The 20,437-nt window shown below is 42.6% G+C and overlaps 1 protein-coding gene across 1 annotated transcript in view; it reads left to right on the top strand.

Annotated features, from left to right (window-relative positions):
- dnah7 (dynein, axonemal, heavy chain 7) overlaps positions 1-20,437 on the top strand; it is a 103,362-nt gene that overhangs the window by 63,171 nt on the left and 19,754 nt on the right. Inside the window, exons 40-58 of the mRNA XM_034693671.1 lie at positions 90-309; positions 526-1,152; positions 1,416-1,661; positions 1,918-2,147; positions 2,347-2,677; positions 2,795-3,141; positions 3,796-3,976; positions 5,553-5,738; positions 5,996-6,159; positions 7,074-7,228; positions 8,879-9,069; positions 11,006-11,139; positions 11,253-11,588; positions 11,769-11,895; positions 12,582-12,776; positions 18,546-18,638; positions 19,432-19,608; positions 19,852-20,013; positions 20,106-20,306. Of these exons, the coding sequence (XP_034549562.1) occupies positions 90-309; positions 526-1,152; positions 1,416-1,661; positions 1,918-2,147; positions 2,347-2,677; positions 2,795-3,141; positions 3,796-3,976; positions 5,553-5,738; positions 5,996-6,159; positions 7,074-7,228; positions 8,879-9,069; positions 11,006-11,139; positions 11,253-11,588; positions 11,769-11,895; positions 12,582-12,776; positions 18,546-18,638; positions 19,432-19,608; positions 19,852-20,013; positions 20,106-20,306 (4,303 nt within the window). The remainder of the gene's footprint in view (positions 1-89; positions 310-525; positions 1,153-1,415; positions 1,662-1,917; positions 2,148-2,346; positions 2,678-2,794; positions 3,142-3,795; positions 3,977-5,552; positions 5,739-5,995; positions 6,160-7,073; positions 7,229-8,878; positions 9,070-11,005; positions 11,140-11,252; positions 11,589-11,768; positions 11,896-12,581; positions 12,777-18,545; positions 18,639-19,431; positions 19,609-19,851; positions 20,014-20,105; positions 20,307-20,437) is intronic.

The raw sequence follows: 20,437 nt of genomic DNA, 5'->3' as shown, positions 1-20,437 counted from the left end.
CAAGTACTTAGGTGATTTTCTTTTTTTTTTTTAAATAAAGGGAATAATCTGAATGGGAATATGACACTGAATAACAATTTTATCAACAGGTTCACTTTCCCCAAGTCATTTGCAGCTCTGACCTCTGAGATTGTCAGTAGCACTATGTCAGTGTACCAAGAGGCCACCAAGAACCTGCTACCTACCCCAGCAAAGTCCCATTACCTGTTCAATCTGCGTGACGTCTCCCGGGTCATCCAGGGCATCTGCCTGTCGCGACCAGAGACTGCAGATGAATCATCTGTCATCAAACGGCTGTGGGTGCATGAGGTAATGTTGTACACAACAAACAGTTGAAAAATCCTGACAGCTGTGTAACCAAAGGGATTCAACCATGCAAATTAAATAGGAGTATAATTACAATTTAAAAAACGCAAATAGATATAGCTGCAGTGAAGCTTTATTCTGCCTGTTATCCAAAATATTTCTTTAGATCTTTTGTGTTCCAGTCTCTCTTTACTCATTCACTCTGTCTTTGATCCTCAGGTCCTGAGGGTTTACTATGATCGACTGGTTCATGACACAGATCGGGCCTGGCTTGTAAGCCATTTACAGGTGGTGTTTCAAACTCACATGAAAGAAAACTTCCATCAGCTCTTTAAGCATCTGGACCAAGACAGTGATGGAAAAGTGACTGAGGATGACCTGCGCAGCCTCATGTTCTGTGATTTTCACGACCCCAAGGGTGATGACCGCAACTACCGGGAGGTGAACAACCTGGACCAGCTCCGACAGGTCGTGGAGTCACACCTGGAGGAGTACAACAATGTTAGCAAAGCGCCCATGAATCTGGTGCTCTTCCGTTTTGCCATCGAACACGTGTGCCGCATTTCACGCATCCTCAAGCAGCCCAGTGGTCACGCCCTGCTAGTGGGTGTAGGCGGGAGTGGGCGCCAGTCCCTCACCCGCTTGGCTGCTCACATGGCAGAGGCACAACTATTCCAGGTGGAAATCTCCAAGACCTATGGAACCACTGAATGGCACGATGACCTGAAGCTGATCATGAGGAAGTCCACCCAGGGTGAAGCCCATGGTGTGTTCCTCTTCACAGACACTCAAATCAAAATGGAGTCATTCCTGGAGGATGTTGGCAACCTGCTGAACACAGGGGAGGTAAATTGGATCAAAGGGGACATAGGTGGACTGATGAAGGAGTCAGGGTCTAATATGATGGAAAGATTGATCAGTGGATGAAGGTTTATATGAGTCAATAAGTTTTTAGGAAAAGAAAGATGGATGTATATTTGATGAATAAATAGTTAGACAGTTACTGCAGATGTGGATAAATAGGAACGTTAGTCAGGGAGGAACAGTGCAAGGGTCACAACATAAGTACCCTAACACCAAACACTGTGTCATTCTCTTTTTGCTCTCAGGTACCTAACCTGTTTGCCGTTGATGAAAAGCAGGAGATTTGTGAGAGAATGCGAGTGTTGGACCGACAGCGTGACCGAGACAAACAGACAGATGGCAGCCCCCTATCCCTGTTCAACATGTTTTTAGAGCGATGTCGCACACAGCTGCATGTGGTGCTGGCCATGAGTCCCATTGGAGACGCTTTTAGGAACCGTTTGAGACGATTCCCTGCCCTCATTAATTGCTGCACCATTAACTGGTTCCAGGTTCGTAAATATCCAATGTGTGGCATGACATTTGCTAAATGTTGCAACAGAGTTTATGGAGGTGGTTGATCAAAAGATTTATGTAGTGAATGACTCTCAATGCAATATTACTGGGGTATATTTTTGAACGTTATAAGATGATAATATGATACATGAGCATTTCAAATTGTGGTCATTTTTGACATTGTTAGAAAATTAAGCCCAAATAAGAATATGTCTTCACAGTAGTAGTAAAGCATCTTCCTGTCCTTCTCAGACCTGGCCCGAGGATGCCCTGCAAGCAGTGGCCTGTCGCTTTCTAGAGGACGTTGAGATGACGGATGAGTCCAGAGAAGGCTGCATTATTATGTGCAAGAGCTTCCACACTTCAACCATAGAGCTGTCACACCGCTTTTTGACAGAGTTGCAGCGTCACAATTATGTCACTCCAACCTCATACCTTGAGCTCATTTCCACCTTCAAAGCTCTGCTGAGGACAAAAAGAGCGTAAGTTCTAGATCACCTCGATGTGGACGATTTGATTCTGACTGTTTTGATCGCTCAAGGTGGAACTTCAGATTAACAAGAGTCAAATACTGGACAATCTTTCAAGAGGTTGCGTTGAAGCAATTGTATTGAAATAGTGAAGAGTCAGTTTCCATTTGTAAAATGCCCCTCTCTCCCTTGTCTTTTATCTCTTTGGCAGTGAAGTGATGAAGCTGAAACGTCGCTATGAGGTTGGCCTGGAGAAACTAGAATCGGCAGCAGCCCAGGTGTCAACTATGCAAACTGAGCTGGAGGCTCTACAGCCACAGCTGCTTGTAGCCAGCAAGGAGGTGGATGAGATGATGGTGGTTATTGAGCATGAATCTGTGGAGGTGGCAAAGACAGAAAAGGTTGTGAAAGAGGATGAGGCCGTGGCCAATGCACAAGCCATGGCCGCCAAAGCTATCAAAGATGAGTGTGACGCCGAACTGGCTGAAGCGATGCCTATTCTGGAGTCAGCTTTATCTGCATTGAATACTCTCACTAATCAGGTAACAGAAGCAAAATGTTTCCTTACAAAAAGTGTGCTTTCACATCTGGTTCAAACCTGTACGGTATAATTTTAGTGAAGTGAACAGAACTATTGATGTGGTTCTTTTTATGTGCAGGATATCACAGTAGTGAAGTCCATGAAAAGCCCTCCCCCAGCTGTCAAGCTGGTTATGGAGGCAATCTGCATTCTGAAAGGCATCAAGCCAGATCGTATTCCTGACCCCTCAGGCTTAGGTAAAAAAGTGGAGGACTTCTGGGGTCCAGCAAAAAAACTCCTGGGAGACATGAAGTTTCTTCAAAGTCTTCATGAGTATGACAAGGATAACATCCCAGCACAGTTTATGAACATCATTCGCAATAAGTACATCACCAACCCAGACTTTGTACCAGCGAAGATTCGAACTGCATCCACTGCAGCTGAGGGCATGTGTAAGTGGGTCTGTGCCATGGATAAATATGACAAGTAAGTCATACTTTTCTCCTTCTCTGTTCTCTGTTGTGATAATTGATGTTTATTCCCAAAGCCTGAGAGAGCTTTTCATCTATCTGAGTATGCAACATGGAGCTTGGTTACTGCCAACTTCAAAGGAATAATCATTTCTCTGGTACAAGTGAACCATGCATGTGCCAAGTTTCAAGTTATTAATACAAAAAGACAAATCAAGATGCAGATCATTTAGAGGGAAATGCTGGCGTCATTGTTATTCTTACAATCTCAAATGTTACCCACATTCAGAAAAGCTATTGTCATCAAACGTACCCAATATATGCTGATACAAGCACAGTTTCCACTCACAGTTATGTAAGAAAGCACTGTTTTTTTAGTGTTTCAGGAAAACATAATATTGCTGCCCTTACACAATCAACTACTATTACAGTTCTTATGACATTATGACATTATATCGCATAGATACGCAATGTAACAGAGACATTGATCAGGAATGACAGACTACTATTTCATGCACAAAACAGAGTATTTCATCTGAATGGATGCATATTTATTCTCTCATCTTTGCTCTTTTCCACGCAGGGACATGAAAGCTAATAGAGAGAGAGTTTCATTCACAAGTAAATATGTACTTAAAACACTGTTCAAAATGATTCATGTGTCCTTCAGAGTGGCCAAGGTTGTAGCTCCCAAGAAGGAGAAGCTGGCAGAGGCTGAAGGGGAGCTGAAAGTGGCCATGGAGAGCCTACAAAAAAAGCAAGCTGCCCTGAAAGAAGTACAAGATAAACTTGCAAAGCTTCAGGAGACTTTGGATGCTAACAAGAACAAGAAAGCTGAACTGGAGAATCAGGTTAGTGTTATTTGTATCACTTACCCTGACTATAAAGAGGTACAAAATGAAATATTCTGTCTGTACACTACCAGTCAAAAGTTTGGACCCACTTTCTCATTCAAGGGTTTGAATTTATTTTAATTATTGTAAACACTGTAGATTAATACCAAAGACATCAAAACTATGAAAGAACATATATGGAATTATTGAATGAACCCAAAAGTGTTAAACAAAGCAGAATCTGTTTTATATTTTAGATTCTGTAAAGTAGCCCCCTTTTTCCTTCATGACAGCTTTGCACACTCTTGGTATTCTCTCAGTCTGCTTCATGAAGTGGTCTCCTGGAATGGTTTCTAATGAACATGAGCCTTGTCAAGAGTTCATTTGTAGAATGACTTGCCTTCTTAATGTGTTTGAGACCATCAGTTGTGTTGTTCAGAGGTAGGGTTAGTACACAATGGATAGCCCTTTACTATCGCCTCTCTTGTTTGTTACACAATTATGTGCTGCAGCAGTAGTAGAGAGGATAGAACCATTTTAAGGTACGCAGATGATTCTGTCATTGTAAGTCTGCTGCAGGACAACGAGACCAGCCATGGTGTCTTTTCTTCAAATGAAAATCTCTAAAACCAAATACATGATTATTGATTTCTGTAGACACACACACAAACAGGAAGTTACGACCGCAAAAGGGTCAAACTGTGGAGTGTGTCATACAAGTACCTTGGGACTTTAATTGACAGTAAACTGAATTTCGAAACAAATTGCTGTATGTAAAAAGGGACATCAGTGACTGTTCTGTCTGAGAAAACTGTCAGCCCTCCACATTGATAAAACCTTGATGACCTTATTTTATCATGCTTTTATTGAATCTGTTTTATCTTTCTGTGTTGTGCCATGGTTTGGGAACCTGTCTGTGAAAAACAAGAATACATTAAATCAAATTGTGAAATGAAATGGTCAAGCAGGCTGATCGGGGAGTCACAGCTTTACCCAGAATCCCTGTATACCCGACAGATGGATGGCTGGCTCAATTTTAAACAGTGACTCCCACCCATTGAACCATGAATTTTAGCTCCTCCCATTGAGACGGAGGTAGAAAGTCTCAGCAAGTCCCAGCTGACTCACTGCAAACAAAGTCTACCTATGGGTACAAATAAAGTAACTTTGAACCTTGAAACTTGAACCTTGAACCTTTAACCTTATTTGACTACTGTTGTAATCCATATTATGGCAAAACCAGATTATTTCATAGTTTTGATGTCTTCAGTATTAATCTACAATGTTGAAAATAATTAAAATAAATAAAAACCATTGAATGAGAAGGTGTGTCCAAATGTTTGACTGCTAGTGTATAAAGAAAAGATGAACTACTTTCACCCAGGAATCAACAATATCACAAAGCAGGGAAAGTGCCACTAACTAAACAGCCAGCCAATCATAATTGACTTGGAACCTGTAGGGGCTTCTGAAAGAATAAAATGGCCCAAATCAGTGACAGAATTTTTTCAAACTTTCTGTTCCTCCCATTACTTTCAAAAGCTGGCGACAGAGAAATAAAAGTTTGCTCTCCCTGTCCTCTGATGTCCTCCAGGTGGATCTGTGCAGTAAGAAGCTGGAACGAGCTGAGCAGCTTATAGGAGGCCTGGGTGGAGAAAAGACACGCTGGAGCGAAATGGCTCTCAGTCTGGGAGAACTCTACAATAACCTGACCGGAGACATTCTTATCTCAGCTGGCATAGTGGCTTACCTGGGAGCCTTCACCTCCAGCTACAGACAGGTAAACCTTGGGAGTGGTTAGTGCAAAGCTGCAAGTAGTGTAGACTGTAACTGACTTTGTACACACACACACACACACACACACACACTTGATGGAGTAGCTCTGTTTCCTCTGGGCTTTTCCTACTTTGAGTCTGTGAAGATTTTGTTTGGCGTTATAGGAGTTATTTTTTCTGTTTTCTTGTAGTGTCTTTAATTCCCTAAATGTGCTGTAGTGAAAATGAAATCACTTAATCACTTCACTTGCTCACTCCCCAGGACCAGATCGAGGAATGGATGAATCTTTGTAAAAGTAAAGCGATCCCGTGCTCCCCCAACATGTCCCTAATGAACTCACTGGGTGATCCAGTAAAAATCCGCGCTTGGACTATTGCTGGCCTACCTTCAGACAGCTTCTCTATTGACAACGGTATCATGATCTCGTGAGTACCACAGACCACTTCAACTCTCATCCATAAATACATCAACAAGACTTCAGTACAATAACAATGGATTTCTCTCGCCCTTTTTATTTAATGCTGAACACCTTCAGGACAGATTTTGTGTTTCAAATGTATTATTTTACTACACGGTGTCTCTATACAGGTCAGTGCTAGATAAAGCTGTATTTTGAATAGTTCTGTTATAAAAATCTGGACAACATTTGGACAGCATCTCCAAATTACATAGTGGCATGAGCACATTTTCAAAACCGACTTTCAAAAGCTTTTTAGAGGCATTGTGCACCTGGAGAGTGTTGCTGGAATTGAGGTAAAACAATCAACCTTTTTTGAAAACCCTCTGCTCACTCTGAATGTGGATGTCTTTGTTAAAACTGCTGCCTGCTGTTTGTTTTTTTTGCCATTTTATTTTGCTCACTGTGCATACAAAACAGGTTCCAGTGTTTCAACAGACTCTAGTTGTGTGTTTATTGACAGCTTGTGTATTGGTATACAACAATTGGTTACCGTTATCAGTCTACTGCTAAAGGACACAGCACTGTACGACAGCACCATGTTACTTTTCCTTAAAGAGAACATTGTTTGTTTCGACCTTAGGTGGGTTAAAGAAATATTATGACAAGACATCTGCTTATTTGTGTAAATGAAGTAGCAACATTGCTTTTTAATCACAATACTGTGGCCCCTGGTGTGCTACCCGACTGTGAGCTGTCTTAACTGCTCGGAGTAGATGTTCCCCCCTAGGCCTCTCTCACATCTCAGTTTCTGTCCTTCAACATCCCCCCTACTGTTGTGATGTCTTGTGGTTAATAGTTACCAGATTCTTCACTCTGACTAAAGAGCTCTTTCTGATCACACACTAATGCTTGTGGCTCTGTATGTGTGTGTCTTTGTAGTAACGCCAGGCGGTGGCCTCTGATGATAGATCCCCAAGGTCAGGCCAACAAGTGGGTGAAAAACATGGAGAAGGCCAATAGCCTGAATATCATTAAACTGAGTGATGCTGACTTTGTGCGCACTCTGGAGAACTGCATCCAGTTTGGCACGCCAGGTAAGCATAAGGGTTGATGTCTCTCTATGTGTGTGTGCATCACCCACATTGTTGTAGTTCTTTTCCCTGCCTGATGAGGTCACTCTTTACCACAAGGATCACCAATCACTGTGCAAGGGGCGTCTTCTTTCTCCTTTGTTCTTTACTGTGCTGAGGAATGATTCAAGTCAGTGAGATGCACATGTGAAAAGTCCAGGCCTATTGCACCAGTATTATGCCAAAGTACTGTTAGCCATGCAGGAGCAGGAAAACTGTACCATGTTTTCTGCATTAGCATTTTCCTGCCTAGTAACTGGGCAGATTTCAGTGTTACGCAGTCCTGACTGCATTGTGTGCTTTTATAACATTGTGTTTTTCCTTACACTCTTCTCTCCCTGTAAGACTGTTAGTGCCAATTTGAGAGAGAGCAGCAAGCGACAACTACACAGCCATTAAAAAGACATCTAAATAATGAACCTACTCAGCCAGCCATCAGGTCTTTCCTTGGGGACAGACTGCAGGGCTAACAGTTCAGAGAGTAGCTTGTCCTTGCAGGGTGCAATAAAGTCCCCTGAGAAAACAGTTACACCCTCCACAGCAAGTTGTCTTAAAACCACAGTGTTACTGTTTCTTGCTGTCCAATAATCCTTATTATATACTGGTATTCTTTCTTTTCAAATATCCCTCCACCAAACGTCTCAATAGGCGAGGGTTATGTTGATTAAGTGAGACATAGACTGACTAATCAGCTCAAACTTTAGCAACATAGGTGTCATGTGAGGACAAGTTGTGATCCAAAGCAATTAAGGTGAGGCCGACCTGATTTGGTTTGCTATCGTGAGAGAGAAAGTTAATCAGCTGTCTTTGGCATTCGAAAGCTGTATAAAAAACTTAGCTATCACCTCAAGGCATAATGTCAATTATGGATGTGCTAATGTTCTCAACACAGGAACAGCATTATCATACTTAATGTGAAATCACATTAATAATCATGCCATGGGAATAAGGTATTTGAAACAAGTAATGTTTAACTTGCTTCACTGCTTTCTTAGTATTGAACTGTTAGGCTTCACTGTAACTTCATTAATGAGCGGAAAACAAAGGGATCTGAAGGAGGGTGAGGGGTTTAGCTCTTTTTAGGCTTGTAATATCACAGAAAAGTATGCAGTACAGCTGCGAACAATACTGTCTATAAGACACAGAAAACTAAGGATATAGCACTCAGACAGAAATGCACTTTTTCCAAGTAATGTTAGCTTTTGTTGCTAAGAAAGTTCTCCTACAGGGTCTGTACGACATACTTATAAGAAGTAAAACATATCAAGGGAAATAAAAGCCAACAAAATACTCATTATGATAACAGTTGCTTAAAAAGCCATATTTTAAAGGCAGTATGAGCCCACTGTATTATGACCTGAAGGGAGCGCTGTCATAGATCAAGGAGGCAGAAAAGCAAAGGCGAGTCCCTTACTCATTATTAACCTGGACTTTAGATTGCTGTGAAAAACCCCAACTAGAATCATTTTTCTACGTAAGGAAATTAAAGTGCTTGTACTTTTATAAAAGATGAATTGGAAATATCTGAGACCAAAGAAATGCCTGTAAAGTCCAGAATGGAGTCAGTCTCTACTGGTAACAAAATATTTATACATATTGAACATTCACTTTCAGTGCTGCTGGAGAATGTGGGTGAAGAGCTGGACCCTATCCTGGAGCCTCTGCTGCTGAGACAGACCTTTAAACAGGGCGGTGCCATGTGTATCCGCCTCGGAGACTCAACCATTGAATATTCTCCAGACTTCCGCTTCTACATCACTACGAAGCTACGCAACCCACACTACCTGCCTGAAACCTCTGTCAAGGTATGGTATGGGAAACTGCCTCAGGTGCTGCTACATTTATTGATATCATGGTACACTTTAACTCGCCTCACACTGTGAGGCACTTTGTGATTATTTTAGAGGATGCAGGGTTGAAGCATGGTTGAAGTATTCTTCAACCATTCTGCTGCATAACGGTTAGATTTGAAGGTATTTTCTAAAATGTATAATGATGATATTTACAAAGACAGGGGATATAGATTGACAAGACTTTCAGCATTGCAGTAACTTATCATTCCCAATGTTTAGCATTACCACGATGCTGTGACACGTACAGGTTCTCCCATCATGTAGTTTTCGAGAGTCATGAGTCTTATCCAAACTTCAGTCATGGCAGCAGTTGTACTTTGGTAGAAGCCTCATGCCTTTGCTGTGTGCAGCCAGTGTCATAGTTATGTAGAGGCTCCCTCTGCTGTCCTCCATGCCTTTTCCTAACCCTTCCATGCAGATGGTATTGGGTTTTTTAATCACCCCTGCAACAAAGGGTAGATGTATCTTCCACAACAGAGCTGCTGCCAACACAGAAGGCACTAATAGAATAGAGGCTCGAACTGGAACCCACACAGACATCTGCTTTCCTTTGCTTTTAAAGTATTGTTTTCATCTCAACTAATAGCAACAGTCAACCTTGTTTGTTTTCTTTTCCCGTGTGAATGTTAAGCCAAATGATAGAACTGACTTTCAGTACTACGGTTCATGTTTGTGAAGTATAACCGTGCTATGTGGGACACACTTCATTTTCCATTCATGGCACTCAACCTCAAACGTGCAGATGTCTATGGGACATTTTGTGTGTGTCTGTGTGTGGGGTCATCGTGGCTCTTACAATTTGTATTCCTATTTTAGCAGATTTTTTGTGTTGAGCTTTAGGTGGAATGTTATGATTATTTTGGCACAGCACTGCATAGAATTTCAAAATTTCAGCTTCATTGCAAAATGACGGACCTTTGTTCCATAAATAACCTGCCTTTTCCTTCAGATAAATGAGCCCTTCTTTTCCTGTTAGTTCCCACTTATCATTACCACCCAAATAGCGGCACCTTTTACCCTATATCACCAGGATTGATTGTTCTCTGGTCCCACTCCCCAATAGAATACAGTCCAAAATAAATAAATATATTTCCAAGAAAAGAGGCATTAAAGAGAATTGCATTATAGGAAGGCAAGAGGTTGGAAAGCATTACTGAATATCACATTTCAGGCATCTATTTGCAGGGCCCTGCACTTTATGGGCAGCTATTAGACAGATTCAACTCATTTTTCACAACTTACTCAATCCTTATTTTTTCCCTTCTGCTTAAATCTTTTTTCGCCTACAGTACAGTACACTATGAGGTCTCCATTATTGCCATTACGCCCTGGTTGAAATGCAATACTTTCAAATACAAGAGGACAAGCATCTAAGAAACCCTTAAGGAGCTCAAGGGACGGAGGGAAGCAGGGAAGGAGGGTGTATGTGTGAAAAGGACTAACTAGAGATTTATATTGGCTCAGAGTCTTTACCACCAGCTGAGTGGGTCTGCAGCATCAATAGAAATGGAGTTAGGCCTCGGAGAAGTGCGCTCGTTTATTAGGGCAGAGAGTAGGTAGCAGATATAGGCTTTTAACCTCTGGGTAAGTGCAGAGCAGAATGACTGAGGCTGTGGTAAAAGACACACTCCTCTACCTCCAGCTGCAACCCTTTTTGCAGAAAAGAAAGGAAGTAAATGCATCCCACCTGTACTCTGCTGAGGCTGGAGTGGTTATTGGAATTGATTGGCTTGGAGGTTAAAGGAGAGTACAGTACTAAAGCCAAGATGATCAACACTGCACTGCAAAGCATGTTACTGAAGGGCCAGGGAGCATGGGTGGGGCACCACAACCCTGAAACTCACACACAATCATGCCTCTATGTCTGTTCTTATCTTATATACCAAAGGTGACACTTTTAAACTTCATGATCACCCCGGAGGGCATCCAAGACCAGCTGCTAGGCATTGTGGTTGCCCGAGAAAGGCCGGACCTGGAGGAAGAGAAGCAGGCTCTCATTCTTCAGGGAGCAGAGAATAAAAGGTAGTGCAGCACACACCACGCTCGGGTCAAATTATTTTAGACAATCCGATAAATGTCTCTTTTCTTAAAGTGGAAACTGAAGACATGTTGATTTGTCCCTGTGTGTTTGTCAGCCAACTGAAGGAGATTGAAGACCAAATCCTAGAGGTGCTCTCCTCTTCCGAGGGCAACATCCTGGAGGACGAGACGGCTGTCAAGATCCTCTCCTGCTCCAAAGTGCTAGCCAATGAGATCACAGAGAAGCAGGCTGTGGCCGAGGTGACCGAGCAGAAGATTGATGAGACCCGCATGGGCTACACGCCTATTGCTGTGCACTCAGCTATCTTGTTCTTCTCCATCGCTGAACTGGCTAACATTGAACCCATGTACCAGTACTCCCTCACCTGGTTTATCAAGCTCTTTATCGGCTCTATTGACAACTCAGACAAGAGTGACGACTTGGAGCAGAGGTGAGCAGAGCTGACAAATGCAGCAGCCAAACTCTTGTTTGTACAAGTCACTTGAGCGGGTCCTCAAACAATGGCTGGCATTTTATTCTGTACTTGAAAAATCATATGTAGCCCTGTAAACCAGTGAGTTTGTGAGTTTTGTCTGAATGCAAGAATTGAATTGTTTGTTTCTGTTTACAGACTACAGATTCTGAGGGACCACTTTACCTACTCGCTGTACGTCAATGTGTGTCGCTCGCTGTTTGAGAAGGATAAGCTGCTTTTTTCCTTCGGCCTTAGTGTCAACCTGCTTATGCACAAAAAGCAGGTAGGAATATACACACACAGAATGTCAAGATTTATAACAACACTTAACAACAATAGTTCAGTCAGACAACTCACGTTTACTTAATAAGTTTATTGCAGCATACAGTATTGTGTTTGGCGTGTGGGCTCCGAATTTCATTACTCCTCGTAGATTATTTAAATGCAGACATTAGGAGCAATGAGATAGGACTAACCCCCTCGGAGCCCGCAGGTGGAAGCCGGGGAGGAGGTGGGGACAAACTTCACACAGCACTGAGCAGAACAGCAGGAGCACTGCAAGCAGAGGCAGAGACAGGAGGCTTGCCGTTTAAATAGACCGCCGAATGAGGATGTTGAGATCAGCTGATGGAGAGGTGGTGACGTGTCAGTATGATGAGCGCGGCTCGAGTTGTCTGCCTGAACTAGCTTGCAGGCGGCGCTCCATATGTTTGGAAATCCATTCAATACTGTTGTGTTACATGATTTTTAGTAAGTAGTATGATAAACAAACAAGCCTGTAAGCCAAATCTTTCAAAGTCAGTCCTCCCTTTGATTGCAAAACATTATCAGTACCTTGTATTTTCAATTTGCATAGTATTGGTCAAATATAACCCCAGTAATGGTCAACCTTACCTGTAACACATACTGTAGTTAATCCCCTGTTGTGTAAACACTTCAAAAGCTCCTTCATGGTAATTAATATTGCAGGTGGATGAGGGGGAGTGGCGCTTCCTCCTGACGGGAGGTGTGGGCCTTGACAACCCACATACAAATCCCTGCACCTGGCTCCCTAAGAAGTCTTGGGATGAGATTTGCCGCTTGGATGAGATGGAGCGTTTCAAAGGTCTGCGTCGTGGCTTGGCTTGTCTAAGGAACGAGTGGAAGAAGGTTTACGACAGTCCAGTGAGTGTCTTCTGACCCTCCTTCTCTCTTGGGTCATACTGGGGTTTATACATGCATTTCTTTGCATCAACACAAATGTAAAGGCATCATTGAATCAGACTGACTCAAAGAACTAGGAGAAGAAGATAGTTAGTTTACCCAGCACTGCATATTGATCCATATGGTGGACATGGGTTGTGTCTTGCATGAACTGTATCTGTCTTAATTTTTAGCTGAAATGTGGTTGCAGGACATAGTTTTAGGGGTTTGGCATACAGACTGGGCCAAATGTATGGAAGCATCAATAACCTGGAAATGAATCCTGTGTCATCATTAAGTCCAAATTCTTTCAAATCTAATGCAGCCTTTAAAATTGTGTGCTTCTGTGAGGTAATAACAGAACAGTTTGTTTGAAAAGGGAGGACACATTTCTCAGATTCCAAAATGTATAAACTGTTCTGTCTTCTTCAGCCTGAATTTGGAATGTAGTTGCAGCTAATACGGTGTCAGTGTTGAGCTTTGCTATTTAGACCAGCACTACACTTGACCGAGGGAGGATTTGAGCTCGAAATGATCTTTTTCCCTCTCTTTATCAGCCAAACAAAATAAAACTTCTCCTCTGTATCCTCAAAGGGTTAGCAATGGTCTGAGGATTGGGGGAGAAGTTGAATAAGTTATTGGAGTTAAAAACAGGGAAACTGCAGGAAAACAGTGTTAAAGGGAAAGGAAACAAGGTCTGTGTGAATAGGTGAAAGCTATTTTCCGGAGGGTTTCTCATGTGATCCACAGACTGGCTCCACTCTGCAGGGTATCTCTGTGGGATGCCATAACACTCCTGCAGCCTCCTCTCACACGCTGGTTTTCATACTATTCTTTCAGGCTTTTTTATGAGAAAAAATATAAAAAAGTGCTAAACAAATGAACAATTACAAAACACTGATTATTTACCATTCTATCAGAATCAGTATCAGAAATACTTTATTTATCCAGGGGAGGGAAATTCAGTCATTACAGTTGCTCTATACACAATAAGTTATACACACACAATAACAAGCTATGTAGAAAATAAATACATGGTTGAAGTCCCCGGAGATCAGGAAGAGGACACTCTGGGGGTCTGTCTGGAGATCAGGAAGAGGGCACTCTGGTGGTCTGTCTGGAGATCAGGAAGAGGGCACTCTGGTGGTCTGTCCGGAGTCTGGCTATGGCAGCGTTGAGAATGTTGGATGCTGTAGTCAGGTTGGCAGAGGGGGGATGTAAACAGCTACCAGTATGACATGTGAGATCTCCCTGTGCAGATAATATGGTCGGAGGTCCACAGCGCTCTCGCTGCTATCCCGGTCTGCCCAGACAGTCTGGAAGCCGTCAATGGAGACGTTGTGGTCGGGAGTATCCTGATGCAGCCACGTTTCCGTGCAGCACACCATGCTACATTCCTGAAACTCCATCTGACTCCTGGCTAGTCCTGTTAGCTTGTCCATCTTATTATCCAGAGATCTCACGTTGCCCATGATGAGACAGGAGACACGGCTTCTATCTCCTCTCCGTAAACCTCCATCTCCTTATACCAGCTCTCCTCCTCGTAGCTCTATGCCTCCTCTGCCTCCATGGGGCCTGATCTACTAAAGGTTTGCGTGTATAAAAACACGTGCAAACTTGATAGCGCGCAAAGCTGATTACTACTAACTAACCGGGAGCACCGAGGATTGCGTCTGTCAAATGAGCAAAATAGCACTCGCTATCCATTTAGCATGTTTACCTTCATGAATATGCAGAATACATGTAGATCATCAGAACGCGCAAAATACTGAGAGGAGGAGATGCAAATGTAATCATTTAGCACATGCAATGTGATCTATCAAACCTGAAACAGATAGCGAGCGGTATTTTTGCGTCTTTATTTAGCACGTTTGAAATGCAGGTGCAAACTGGCACAGCGTTACGCACACATGGCTGCGGTCTAGGGGTGAGCCCGACTAAAGATTTGCTTAGTTGAATCTGATTCATCAGATTTTGCACATAGTCGACGAATAGTCGAATGTTTGTTGTTTTTCCTTATTGACCCAAAGTCTGCATGATGGTGACCGCATGACAATATTACACATAACCCTTTACAATTAAGAGACTCATAGCTTAAAGTAAAAGGGACAACAGAATATTATAAGTATAAAACTTAGATTTTTTAAATCTATATTGCAAAAACAACGAGGTGATGAAGGAGAGAAAACTCAAATAAGGCCACCATCCATTAAACATGGAACAACGCGCCGTTGCACAGTAAGGAATCAGGAGATACTTAAACAGTGTTCACACAGAGGAGAGCAGCGCTGTGGAGGGTAGTTTGTCCAACTTAAGCTAAACATTTGTATAATGTTCAAAATCAAACCTGAACCAGCTAAAGGGTTTTTAAATCTCTTAACAGAACCTTTTAAAACAGTCTTTCATCTCGTCTTTGTCCGCTTGAGTCTTTTCAAATTGTACGTGAGGAAAACCATCGTGTGTACGGGCAGAAGTGCGCTCCTTGCTTTGTTGACTGTAAATCCTGTCTTTGAGAATATCCTCTCTGATGGTGTGGAGGTGGATGGGATGCTGTGGATTGTTTTTGAGGCTTCAGACAGCTTTGGGTATCCCTCCTCGTTCTTTTGGCCCCGTACAGTTTTTGTGTGGTTCGGTAATCCTTGATCTCACAGCCCTCTTCATGAAGCTGCTCCTCATCTTCATCACTATTTTTTGGATCAACCGAAGTTTTATTTCCTGACATTTTGAGCAACTATGAACGTAGAAAGATTTAACCCTGAAAGACCTAGACCATCTTTGGGGGCGCCAGACTCTCCTGAATTTACTTTTAAAATGCTGAATGAGAAAATCTGCCGTAACTGAGTTTTTAAAGCTTGTTGATTGGATTAGCGGTCCAAAAGTTATCAAACATTTAAGAACGAGAAGCTGCCGGCAGCTGTCTAGGTCTTTGAGGGTTAAAGGCCAGCTGAGGTACGTCTGCTCCACAGGTTCTGCTGAATGGTCCACCTTTAATTACCAGGGCAGATTTAATTACCACTTTAAGGAGATTTAACACTGCAAGAGCTGTTCTCAGAATTGTTTGAATGGAATGATCCACATTTCATATGCAAATATTCAACTAAGAGATTGGCAGTTGACTAAGGCTCGTTAGAACGAATCGTGGAATATTCGACTATTTGGGGTCACCCCTACTGCGGTCACTGAAAAGCTCATCATAACTTTACAACATATATAGCTAACTTATAAGCATTAGTACAGTTTTTACACACCGTTATGTCATTTTGAAGTCAATCAAACGGACATGAAGTCTAACAAACCAAGAGAACAACACAAATAAATAAATAAAACAACACAAATTCAAAGCAGTTCAGCACCACGGATAGCGACCGCATCATTCTCACACCCACTTTAACTTTTTCAACTAATGAGAGCACAGTAGGTCACTGTATCAACAGCTATAAAGTTTAGTCAAATTGGCACAGCGGCCCACATCTTCACATACAAACAAATAATCAATATGAAGTACTCGGCCTACTCACCACTGTTTGAAGGAGCCTTAAGCTCTGCAGACTTGTCCACGATGCACTGTATGTCCATTTTCTTTGCTCTGTCATTCTCAATAGATAGCATGACATGTCCACTCAGTCTCTCCTTTCCCACCGTGCTCATCAAGGGGTTTTTAGTTAGTTTTAACTTGGAGAATGAGCGCTCAGAAGGTGCAACGTTGACGGGAAGAGTAAAAAATAAAAGCAGGGACAGGCCTCATCAAATCGCTCTCTACACTCCATCAAAACACTGATTGCGTTTTGGAGTAGAGCAGATACGTTTATTTCATCTGCAGATCTTCTGTTTTTTCTCACAGCATTCACCTTTGCTGGAGTTCACCGATGTGTTTATTTCCCTCCTCCACAAAGACCTCCAACTCCATGGCTTCAAACTTCATTTATCGCTTAAGACCACTCTGCTCTCTCAAACTCTCCATGGTGACAGCCGATAGCACACGCAAAATCCTCATTAAAATAGGGCGGTCCGCATCACCTTTTCACTTGTTATCATTTGCGCACGCAGTCATAGTAGATCACCAGCAACACGCCCAGAAATAGCACATGCAAAATTATTATTTGCACACGCATATTAGCGCTCGTTATATGGGATCTTAGTAGATCAGGCCCCATGTGTCCCAAATCTCCAGAGCTCTGCAGAAACATCCAGCAGTCCGGCACATGAGCCGGCCGGCTTCAGCTCAACCAGCTGAGTAAAAACAAAATAAAGCGGGGTTGCAGGGCAACAGTAATGTGAGTAAAAGTTAAAGTTGGTGATTTCATCTTGAGAAACAGTCCACAACTCTCACCAGCGGAAGACCAAAAGAGGTCACAGCTTCAACAAACTGTCAGAGAAAAATCTGACAAAGTTTGATGAAGAAAAATCAGAAAGAAGAATGAACGAAGAGGAGCGTCTGTAACAGGCTGCATGCACGGTTGGCGTATGTACTCTGCATCTAAACTTTCCCAGTTTTAAATGACTCATACTGCTTTGTGATGTACATCTTAAAATCTGAAATTATTCATTAATCATTGTTTTTTTCATACATTATGACTTCTAATGTTACTCTCTTTAATATTTATATAAATTGTTAAAATTCTGACTCTATTTATTAGCTTTTTGGTTTATTATTTTAATTTCATGACAAAGAACATATATTTATGTATTTAATTCACTGTAAACAACAGCACAGTGAATTAAAGTTGTTTGTCTGTCAGGTGATAATGATACATTCATACATTATCTTTCCATCTTTGAATGAGAGACTCTAGAATTGAAGTTGTATCTGATTAAATCTTTTCCGTTTTGGGTGCGCTTGTCACATCTTCACAATCTAGACCTGAGAACAGCTGTTGAATCAACGCATGGTGCACACAAACACATTTGCAGCACACATTGCCTCTCTGTTGGCTGTCGCACACACGTATGCACGCACATACACACTCACCATCTTTGATTTATAATCAACAGAATCACCCACAACACTTCTTATAATTTAATCTAGTTTGTTCCAGTCGTCGAATTCACATTTATTCAATCTTGATGCAAGAACAGCTGTTCAATCAAGCACACAGGCACTCAGGTTCACACGCGCTCCCTGTATACACAAAGAATCCCGAGAGATCTTAGATAGTGCACCTGCCAGCACACATAGCCAGAAGACTCTCCACAAACAGCCCGGGGGGAAAAAATCCTCAACTCCCCGCCACCATTGCTCACTTCCACTTGTACACTTGTGCCTCAAATTAATCAAACATATTGCTCTGACCCAGTACCCAGTGACTCTTTCTGTTTCCCCACCTACCTCTTACTTTCCTTCTCTGTACGTTTTTGTACATATTTATCTATATCCTCCTATTGCTCTCCTCCCATTCATATAACAGATTACCCCTCTTTTCACCTAATTGCATTGCTTAATCTTGCAACAGCTCAATATAAATGCAGCCCCACCTCCAAGAATAGTTGAGAAAAAGGCTGCCTGATGAGGGACAGAGCTCCTTTTCTGATCATTAAAAATGACTTGTTCTAAAAAGTATCATGTTCATCTAAGAGGCTCCTTTTGGATGACTTCATTTTAATTTAGGCTGGTCTCTGAAGAGTTGGCTGTAGAGTTCTGGTTCATGCAACAGATGGAATACAAAAAAAAGTTCTCTCCAGTGTGTCTCGGGGAAATCTGAGGTATTTATGTCCAGTGTGAATTCAATACTTGTGTTTTGTTCATGTCTGCAGAACCCCCATCAGATCCCCTTTCCTGAGGAGTGGCAGGAGAAGCTGAGCCAGTTTCAGAAGATGCTGGTGATCCGTTGTCTCAGACCAGACAAGGTCAGTTTTTCTAGAAGTTGTCATCAATCTATATTTGTAGAGCACCAAATCACAAGAAACGTTATCTCAAGATGCTTTTACAAACAGAGCAGGTCTAGACCACTCTATGTCAAATTATGAACATGCAGACCCAACACCAAGCGGCAACCTCCAGTCTCAAAATATGAAGCCCATGCTGAAGTGTTATATACTGCAATTCATCGAGAATCCTCTTGAGGCTGGCTGCAGAAACACCAGAAAGCACAAACACACCAATTCAAAGAAGACGATCTTTACAGCAGAAATCAACATGTTTACAGCCTGGTTCAAAAAACGGCTTGGCTCTATGTAGCTAATTCCTCTATCTGCACACACTGTACGGGGGTGAATTATTTTCTAACGCATGACTGTATTCACTGGCAGGCGGGAACACATAGTTGTTGGCTAGGAGGCTCAAACTCCGCCTCTTTACGTCACACTATGCCTGATTAAGTTCCACATTTCCAATATGGCTGCTGTCAATGATTGGCTTCAAAACAACGCTCAGGAACAGATGGGTGACGTCACAGATACTACGGCCATTATTTATACAGTCTATGGTCTTACCCCACCTTAATCCACCATGAGCATTGCACCTCGCAGTATTTAGCTAGTTACAGCGGAGAGGACAAACTTCCTTTTAACAGGCAGAAACCTCGAGCAGAACCAGACTCATGTTAGACAGCCATCTGCTCGAAACTCAACCAATTTTCAGGCAATTCATGAAGTTGCAAGGCTAGACTCAGAGTAACACATTTCATTTCTGTGTCACCAGATCATTCCCATGGTCCAGGAATTTGTGTCCAACAGTTTAGGTCGTCCCTTCATTGAAGCACCACCCTTCAACCTGAGTAAGGCCTATGTTGATAGCCACTGCTGTGCTCCACTCATCTTCATCCTTTCCCCTGGCTCAGACCCAATGGCTGCGTTGCTCAAATTCGGAGATGAAAAGGTACAGAGACACCTGGGAAATTCAGCCACCTTTGAAGCCTGCTGTGTGTACAAACTCAAAATGAAACGAGAAATTGAATGCTCCAGATGTCCCAGGCTCCCACACAGCTCCTAAAAGCACTGAAAGTACTTTGGCTTCTCTGCCGTCAGACATGTCGGCCACATAAGTGACTGAGTGAGAGTGTGTGCTTGTGTGTGCTTGTGTGTGTGTGTGTGTGTGTGTGTATCTATCTTTATCCTTAAGGGCTTTACAGGTAACAAGCTGACCTCCCTTTCTCTGGGCCAAGGCCAGGGTCCTATTGCTATGCGTATGATTGAGACAGGCATTAAAGATGGCACCTGGGTGGTTCTGCAGAACTGCCATCTGGCTACATCGTGGATGTCTACACTGGAGAGAGTCTGCGAGGTTGTATTCCACACACACGCACTTGCAACCACATAGGATCAGTTTATACATATCCTCCAATATATTACTTTTTTTTTTTTCGCTGTGAGCAGGAGCTGAACCCTGACACTACCCACCCAGACTTCAGGCTGTGGCTGACAAGCTACCCCTCTCCCACCTTCCCTGTGGCGGTGCTTCAGAATGGGGTGAAGATGACCAATGAGGCTCCAAAGGGCCTCCGCGCCAACATTGCTCGCTCCTTCTTAATGGACCCCATCTCTGACCCTGAGTTTTTTGGTAGCTGCAGCAAGCCGGTCAGTGTTTGTGTGCGTGTGTTTGTGTGTGTGTGTGTGTGATTGTGTGTGTGTGATTGTGTGTGTGTGTGTGTGTGTGTGTGTGTGTGTGTGTGTGTGTGTGTGTGTGTGCATGTCTGGGTGACTTGCTG

Source organism: Notolabrus celidotus, chromosome 10 (assembly GCF_009762535.1).
Source record: "Notolabrus celidotus isolate fNotCel1 chromosome 10, fNotCel1.pri, whole genome shotgun sequence".
Classification (NCBI taxonomy): Eukaryota; Metazoa; Chordata; class Actinopteri; order Labriformes; family Labridae; genus Notolabrus; species Notolabrus celidotus.
Note: the sequence above shows the minus strand (reverse complement) of the source record. Positions and strands in the feature narration are given on the sequence as shown.